General features: G+C 34.2%; 1 protein-coding gene across 1 annotated transcript; it reads left to right on the top strand.

Moving 5' to 3' along the window:
* Positions 1–571: 571 nt before the first annotated feature.
* On the top strand, positions 572–5851 carry LOC129947503 (uncharacterized). The gene has a single exon (XM_056058088.1). It carries the CDS (start codon positions 572–574, stop codon positions 5849–5851), a length of 5280 nt encoding a protein of 1759 aa, XP_055914063.1.
* The last annotated feature ends 3768 nt before the right edge of the window (positions 5852–9619 follow it).

Raw genomic sequence — 9619 nt, 5'->3', positions numbered from 1 at the left:
TATTCGTTGTTGCTGATACAAAGTTGTTACTGATAGAAATTTGTTGCGAAGTAAATTGTTGGTAAACAAATTTGTAAATACTTGCTGCTAGAAGATCTAGTGTGGTGAATTAAAAATCATTTAAACATTGTTGCTAGAAGAGTTAATAAGTCAACATTTATCAATTATGTTGATAGGAAACGTAAACAAACTAGAAGTATAGTTGTTGCTAGTTATTTACCGAATATTTTCCTTAAAAAGTAAACTTGGCATAGGCTTAATTGGATACAATAAGTTGTCGTTGATAAGAAAATTGATTTCATCTTCAGAGAGGCTAATTTATTTTGCATAGCTTATTTCTTGCATTTGGGTTTTTTTGAATCTACTGTTGGACTTACTGTCGGAGTTGCTGCTGCTGGTGCAATTATCCATTGCTAATAGATAGTTTATTGTGGTGTTGGGTCTTTTATGAAGTCTTCGGTTGGAGTTGCTGTTGTTGCTGCTGGCGAATTTGGAAATTGTTGTGTGCAGATTTGTTGTTGCTAAAGATTATCCTCGATTTAACGAAAATTGTTGGCATTAGATAGCTACGATGCCTGACGATAAGCAAAGTAAAGATGAGGCATCACAAAGTGAACAGAGCGTAGGGAAGACTTTGGCTGACTTGAAAGGATTACGTGCGTCATCAAAGGGAAATCTGAGTCGAACGAAGAACCTTATAATACAGAAGGGAAGTACGCTTTCAGAACCCGAACTAGAATGTCGTTTAGGGATTCTTGAGTCATATTTTAAACAGATATTGAATGTTCAATCGTCCATTGAAAGATTTAATAACCCTGACGAAGAAAAGACTAATGAGGCTTTTCGTGAAGAGGTAGAAGAAATTTATGTTTGCGCGAAAACAAAAATAATGACATTGTTATCGGACATGAGGGGCAACACAACTGCTGCTGAGCATTTAAATGCAACATATTTTCCAGAGCACCCCCGCCCTCGCTCAAAGTTAGAACCAATAAAACTACCTACGTTTTCCGGTAAATTCTCAGAATATCCTAATTTTATGGGATTATTTACGAATTTAGTTCACAAAGACGAAAGCCTTGACACTTTGCAAAAGTTTAATTACTTGCTCAGATATCTTTCTGGTTCAGCATTGGATGCTGTAAGAGACTTTAATGTCGTTAGCTCAAATTATCAGAAAGCACTAGATAGATTAAAGGCCCGCTTTGATAATAAGACTCTTTTATTTCAAGAGCACATAAATAGTTTGTTAGAATTTCCAAAACTTTCTAAAATATCTGCTTCATCTTTACGTCATTTGGAGGATAGTTTTAATACACATTTCACTGCAATGCTTGCAATAGGAAATTACAAAGACATAGCTTCCTCGATTTTGATCTCGTTAGCTATGGATAGAGTGGATGAAGAAACTCAATCGAAATGGCAGGATGAAATGGACTATAATAAGCTCCCAACGTGGGATGAATTTAATAAAGTTTTAGATCGTCGTTGTAAAAGCTTAGAAGCAAAAGAAGCTAGGATTCCAAAGCCAAGCACTTCTGCTAAGAGTCAGGCGAAATTCGATCATTCAAGTTCGCAAAATAGTGGAAAAAAGCAGTTTAGGAAATTTAAAGCTACAACGTTAGCCGCGGAGCGCATACAATGTGAATATTGTAAGTCCTTGCAACACTTTATTGATTCTTGTCCAGAATTTGATAGCTTGCCAGTGGGAAGGAGGTTCCTGGAAGTTAAAAAGCGTATCCTTTGTATAAATTGTCTGGGAAAGGATCATTCTGTGCGACATTGTACTAAGCCAAAGTGCAGCATTTGCTCGTTACCTCATAATAAGCTACTCCACAGATTTTCGGTCAATAATGCGAACGATAGCTCAGGCCAGGGCCAGTCTAGCTCGGCTTCATTAGTTGGCAGGTCATCTAATCAAACTATTCTAGCCACAGCTGTTGTCTTAATTAAAGATAGTTATGGTAATTTTCAACCTGCGCGTGTTTTGTTAGACTCGGCCTCGCAATTAAATTTCATAACTGAAAGTATGGTGCAAAGACTTAGACTATCAAAATCCAAGGCAGATATACAAATAAGTGGAATAGGGAACGGGGTCACAAATGTCCGATACACCACAAAATCGGTTTGTAGATCCAGGATTTCTGAGTTTGAGACTGAATTAGAGCTTCTTGTAATCAAAAACATTACTAATCATCAGCCTAGCAAATCATTTGAGGTAGAAAGTTGGAAAATACCAAAAAATATTGTACTAGCAGATCCAAACTTCAACGAAACTGCTAAAGTTGATATGCTGATAGGCGCAGACCATTTCTTTGACCTTTTATCGATTGGTCAGATCAAATTGGAAGAGAAGCTTACTCTTCAAAAGACCCTTTTTGGATGGGTCGTTTCGGGATCATATGATTCATCAGATGCATCAGCCAGGACAGTTTGCCTTGTAGGAGGGGAGCAGTTGTCGAAAGACGAATATCTCCACGAACGTGTTGAAAAGTTGTTTGAAATAGAAAACTATCCCATAACTTCTAAACTGCTTAACCCTGAAGAAGAAAAATGTGAAGAACATTTCAAAAATACAGTAGAGAAAAATGGGGAAGGCAGATATGTTGTGAGTTTTCCGTTTAAAGAAGATCCATCGGCATTAGGAGAATCCTTTGAAATAGCAAAAAAGAGATTTATGTCGTTGGAAAGGAGGCTTATGAAGAATATCGTTGTAAAAGAACAATACGTAGATTTTTTGAAAGAGTATGAGGATCTAGGACATATGTCGGAAGTTAGTGATGCTGAGACTAAAAATATGAAGTACTTTTGCCCCCATCAGTACGTGCTCAGACCGGAATCAACAACTACAAAACTTAGAGTAGTTTTTGATTGTAGTGCTAAAACTTCATCCGGTAAATCCTTAAACGATATTTTAATGAAAGGTCCGATAATGCAAGATGATCTTTACTCAATTATATTACGTTTTCGCTGTTACAAATACGCACTTACAGCTGACATCTCCAAAATGTACCGCCAAATAGTAGTGAATCCAAATGATCGTAAATACCAATGTATTCTTTGGAGATCTAATCAAACGGATCCGTTAAAGGTGTACCAGTTAAATACAGTGACCTATGGAACAACTTCGGCGCCTTATTTAGCTATCCGCTGTTTAAAGACATTGTCAGAAGAAGATGCAAGTATGTTTCCATTAGGTTCAAAAGTTCTGAATGAGGATTTTTATATGGACGACCTAATCAGTGGGGGAGATTCGCCAGAAGAAATTTTTGGTATATATGAAGAAGTTAGAACCCTTTTACTTAGTGCAGGCTTTGAGCTTCGTAAGTGGTGGTCGAATGAAAAAACTTTGTTGGATGTCGTACCAGAAGTAGAACGAGAGAAACCACTTAGAATAAATGATGCAGACATTATTAAAACTTTAGGAATCAAATGGAATCCATCTTCAGACGAGCTCCAGTATGTGATTCCAGAAATTAAGTTAAACCAGAAAATAACAAAGCGCATTATTCTATCTGAATTGTCTACTCTATTTGACCCATTGGGGTTAGTTAACCCAGTTGTTGTGAAAGGTAAAATTCTGTTGCAAAGCTTGTGGGTAAAAAAGACTGATTGGGATGAATCAGTTCAAGCACGAATTTTTACTGAATGGGAAGCTTTTCGAAATCACTTGAAAGAGTTGGAATTGGTCAAAGTTCCGAGATATGTGTTAAGCTTGAGGTCAAGAAACACACAAATTCATGGATTCTCGGATGCATCTTTACGTGCATATGGCTGTTGTGTTTATTTAAGGTCTGTTGACGAAAATGGGGTAGTTTCTTGCAACTTGATAACGGCAAAATCCAGAGTAGCGCCTATAAAAACTCAAAGTTTGCCAAGATTAGAATTATGTGCAGCGGAATTGCTTGCTTCTATTATTTTAAAGATTCTTCCAAATTTCTCGCATATAGTTGACGATATTTACTTATGGACCGATTCCGAAATAGTGCTTTGTTGGTTGTCAGCACATCCTTCGAGTTGGGAAGTATTTATTGCGAATAGAGTATCAAAAATACAAACAAATTTGCCCCAAGCTACTTGGAAGCATGTAAACACAAAACAAAATCCTGCAGACATTGTATCTCGGGGTGCCTATGCAAGTGAGTTGAGGGACAGCATGTGGTTTTCGGGTCCAAAATTCCTTAAATTGTCACAAGATATGTGGCCTAAACAAAAAGATTTGTCAATGATAAGAAAAGATACTCCTGGAATGCGAAAATGTAATGTAGTTCTTTTGGCGAAAATTATAGATGATCACTTTGAGAATATGTACTTGCGTTTTAAAAGCATTGACAAAACATGTCAAATATTTGCGCTTATACTTCGCTGGATCATCGTAGTTCGCAAAAAGATGATAATTAAGAAAGAAGAGAAAGAACAAAAAGAAGAAAAAACAGTTTTTGAAGAATATGAACTTCGTTATAATTCACCTATCAGAGCTGATGAGATTGACAATGCGTTGCTCAGAATTCTTTGGAATATTCAACAAAAGAACTTCCATGAGGAAATTTATAAATTAAAAAAAGAAGACATAATTAGCCCTACGAGTCCCGTCAAAAATCTCAATCCTTTCCTCGACGGTGACTCATTTAAACTCCTTAGAGTGGGTGGGCGTCTGCAGAATGCGGACATACCTTATTCTGTAAAATATCCCATCCTTCTTCCTAAATCTAATCCTTTTGTCAAAAACCTTTTAACTTTTTTACATAATAAAAATTACCATGCAGGTCCCCAAGCTCTAGTTGGAATAGTGCGGCAGAGGTTCTGGGTGCTAGATGTACGCACACTTGCAAAGAAAGTCGTTAGTAGCTGTTGGACTTGTTTCAAATATAGACCAAAGATGTTGGGTCAAATTATGGGCAATCTGCCTACCGACAGAGTGCAGCCTGCAAGAGCATTTTTAAAGAGTGGTGTAGACTTTTGCGGTCCGTTCCAAACGACTTACAAGCTGCGAGGGCAAAGAACTTCAAAATCTTATGTAGCCGTCTTCGTCTGTTTCGTTGTGAAGGCGGTCCATCTGGAGGTTGTCTCAGATTTAACTACTGAAGGGTTTATTGCAGCACTTAAACGATTTGTAGCAAGGCGAGGTTTATGCAAGGATCTGTATTGCGATAATGGAACGAATTTTGTTGGGGCCCGTAACCAGTTAGAAGAGTTCAGGCGAAGTTTTCTTGACCAGAAAACGGAACAAAGAATAAGTCAATGGTGTGCCGCAGAGCGAATTCAGTTCCATCATATACCTCCAAAGACTCCACATTTTGGTGGGCTATGGGAGGCCGCCGTAAAGTCAGCCAAAAAACATCTCGTTCGCACCGTCGGGGAAACTTCCCTTACCTTTGAAGAACTGTCAACTGTTGTGGCTGATATAGAAGCTATATTGAATTCCCGTCCAATGTATGCGATGTCCAATGACCCGAGTGATGAAGAAGTCCTTACTCCTGGTCATTTTTTAATTGGTGGTCCATTAAATGCAATAGTCGAACCAGTGGTCACTGACTACAAGATGTCTGCGTTGAAGAGATGGCGACAGCTGACGTTGATAAAGCAGCATTTTTGGAATCGATGGTCGAAGGAATATCTGGTAGACTTACAAAGACGAGTAAAATGGTCTGTTTCATCTCAAAATGCCAAAATTAATAGCCTAGTTCTCGTTGGGGATGACAATGCACCTCCACAAAACTGGCTAATGGGACGAATAACAAATTTGATTCAATCTTCAGATGGGAAGGTTCGTGTTGTTGATATCAATACCAAAAAGGGCGTGATTCGAAGGTCAATTCATCGGATAGCACCGCTTCCACTAGATGATTGAAGATACCCTTTGGATACTTCAAGGCGGGCAGGATGTTTAAGCTGCGAACTCCGAATAATATGTTTATATTATAATTTATTTTACTATACACAATTTTATATCTTTGAAGTATTGTATGCATTTGTATTAGACTATAAGTAATGAAAATGAATCAAAAAAATAATTAATCTTAATTAATACTAAATTGAACTAAATAGTCAACACTAAAACTTTGCTGAATGTCTCTCTTATATTTTAACGAAAATTGAACATAAGGATTGTCGAATAAAATAAAAAGAAATGATATCGTTGAACTAGCCACGACAAGACAGACGTGTATTTTTATTAGCAGCAAGTACTTTAAATATATATCAAATATCCTATAAAGTTGGACTTGTCTCTTTAATTTAATTTTAATTTCGCTTGTGAAAATTATCACAAGAAACAGCCATCTTTGTGATTTCGCTAATATCGGTGACAAGCTTTCCCGATACCACTTAAACCAAGTCATCAGCATAAAGTTAGTGGTTTCAAGTTTTTTTCATTTATATTGTACCATATCTAAATCTAGAATAATGTTGCCTTATGTATATCACTTCTGTTAAGCCTCAAAACTACAAGGTAGATTTTGTTGAAGTTATCTTATCAAATAATGAGTTTCAAATTCATAAAATACTTTCATTTAGACCCAGTTAGTGTTGGATGCTAGCACTTTGAGCAAGCAAACCGTTACGTTGTATTTCGGTTTGAAAATCGGCCTTATTTCGCTTTCTGAATATGGAATAAAGTGAAACATATTTGTTACACTTTCTTGGCTTTACGAGTTTTTGGTCAATCTTAAACTTTGTTTGTTTAATGTTTGCGTTTGGGCTATAAGATTTTAAACTCAAAATGTAGTAGTGCCAAAAATATGCAAATATTTAACAGAATGCCAATGACATTTTTAACACTGGTTTAAATCCGACTTCAAAATCATTCTATGAGGTAAGGTTTTCGAGGTACGACCTTTTTAAACTCGAAAAAAAACATTATATTAGGTTTGTTGAGATTGTGTAAATTCATGAAATAGTTTACTTTTCAATGAAATTCGTGATGATTTTTTTTAATTTTTAATTCGTTACTTCAATATTCCGTTTAATAATTTTTAGTATATTAATTATTTTTCAAAAAATCCTCATTACATATATCATACATAAACCTTAAAAGATCGCTAAAGCATTTATGCTGAAACTGGTCTTAACAAAAAACGCAAGAAATAGGAGTTAAAAAACAAATAAAAAAAGAGGCTGTGATAACTTCTCATCCCGTCTGTCGATTTGTCTTCTTTAAAGGTTTGTTGTCTTTCCTGTTTTTCTTTAAAAGTTGTCAGTTGAATTACCAACAATATTTTGCATATGATGAAATAGTTTGAATTCAAAATCTTATTTTTACCGACTTTGATTAATTTTTTTTAGTTATTTATTTTTTGTTAAAAAACTGTCAATCCAATTTTTCTCAAAAGTGTATCGAATGTTCAAAACAATATTTCTCATAAGATAAAATTAGTTGAAAGTAAATATCTGAGAGTTTCGAAAAGATGGTTAAGTAGAAAATCAATGTTTACTAACTTTTGATAATTTTTTTTTTGTAAGAACAAAAGTCAATTATATTTTTCTTAAAATATAACTGAATGTTGACAACAATATTTTTTGAAAAATAAAATTAGTTTGAAAATTTTATTTGAGTCGAAAATCAATTTTTTATTAACTTTGAGTAATCTTTTTTTTAGGTTTTTATTTTTTATAAAACTACTGCAAATTCGATTTTTCTCCAAATTTTATCAGATATTGAAAATATTATTCCTTTGGACAATATTGTTTTGAAGATAAAAACATTTTTTGTTCGTAAAATTTTCAAGGTAACATTTGTTTTCAGTGTTTTTGATTTATAAAAAAAACGGTTACTTTTTTTTATAAATTTTTTGAAAAAATATATTTGTTTTGGTATTACGTTACAATATATAATATAAAATCTAATTCAAGTCGCTAGCATAATTTGTTCATTAGATATTTTGTGTTCACCTATGGTAAAAAAATCATCCATGCAATTTTTTGAGAGTCCTTTCTGCATCTTTCTGCGTTATTATCTGTATAAAAAAATGTATTTGAAATCGATATTTCTACTGTTTCTTGAGCTATGGACGACGAAAACTTCCCGAACGTACGAACATACCTTCCGTATTTTTAGACGTTTATGTTTAAAGCTATTTATAGATAAAATGTTAATGTTTAAAACTAAGTAATTATTATTTAATGCAAACTGTCATAGTATTTAATTTAAAAAAATCAATACAATTTTTATTTTAAATTGTTTATTTATTTTTCATTGCCATTTAAAATATCGAAAATCTTTTTGCCGGACCCTGTACAAAGTGTGGAGGAGCTTAAATCATCGCGAAATAAATTGTTAGAGAAAACGTAGTGATTGAGCTGCGAGTAGCTAATTCTGATTTCAGATTCACGGTGTAGAGATCTTCTTTAAGTTGTTCCACGTTTTGAAAATTAAATTAAGGATTTTTTTCAAAGATAATAGAGAAGATGTCTGCGTTGAAGAGATGGCGACAGCTGACGTTGATAAAGCAGCATTTTTGGAATCGATGGTCGAAGGAATATCTGGTAGACTTACAAAGACGAGTAAAATGGTCTGTTTCATCTCAAAATGCCAAAATTAATAGCCTAGTTCTCGTTGGGGATGACAATGCACCTCCACAAAACTGGCTAATGGGACGAATAACAAATTTGATTCAATCTTCAGATGGGAAGGTTCGTGTTGTTGATATCAATACCAAAAAGGGCGTGATTCGAAGGTCAATTCATCGGATAGCACCGCTTCCACTAGATGATTGAAGATACCCTTTGGATACTTCAAGGCGGGCAGGATGTTTAAGCTGCGAACTCCGAATAATATGTTTATATTATAATTTATTTTACTATACACAATTTTATATCTTTGAAGTATTGTATGCATTTGTATTAGACTATAAGTAATGAAAATGAATCAAAAAAATAATTAATCTTAATTAATACTAAATTGAACTAAATAGTCAACACTAAAACTTTGCTGAATGTCTCTCTTATATTTTAACGAAAATTGAACATAAGGATTGTCGAATAAAATAAAAAGAAATGATATCGTTGAACTAGCCACGACAAGACAGACGTGTATTTTTATTAGCAGCAAGTACTTTAAATATATATCAAATATCCTATAAAGTTGGACTTGTCTCTTTAATTTAATTTTAATTTCGCTTGTGAAAATTATCACAAGAAACAGCCATCTTTGTGATTTCGCTAATATCGGTGACAAGCTTTCCCGATACCACTTAAACCAAGTCATCAGCATAAAGTTAGTGGTTTCAAGTTTTTTTCATTTATATTGTACCATATCTAAATCTAGAATAATGTTGCCTTATGTATATCACTTCTGTTAAGCCTCAAAACTACAAGGTAGATTTTGTTGAAGTTATCTTATCAAATAATGAGTTTCAAATTCATAAAATACTTTCATTTAGACCCAGTTAGTGTTGGATGCTAGCACTTTGAGCAAGCAAACCGTTACGTTGTATTTCGGTTTGAAAATCGGCCTTATTTCGCTTTCTGAATATGGAATAAAGTGAAACATATTTGTTACACTTTCTTGGCTTTACGAGTTTTTGGTCAATCTTAAACTTTGTTTGTTTAATGTTTGCGTTTGGGCTATAAGATTTTAAACTCAAAATGTAGTAGTGCCAAAAATATGCAAATATTTAAC

The sequence above is a fragment of the Eupeodes corollae genome, chromosome 1 (assembly GCF_945859685.1).
Source record: "Eupeodes corollae chromosome 1, idEupCoro1.1, whole genome shotgun sequence".
Lineage (NCBI taxonomy): Eukaryota > Metazoa > Arthropoda > Insecta > Diptera > Syrphidae > Eupeodes > Eupeodes corollae.
Note: the sequence above shows the minus strand (reverse complement) of the source record. Positions and strands in the feature narration are given on the sequence as shown.

Excerpts from the sequence above, each read along its gene's own strand:
- LOC129947503 (XM_056058088.1), top strand. The coding sequence starts at position 572 with ATGCCTGACGATAAGCAAAGTAAAGATGAGGCATCACAAAGTGAACAG.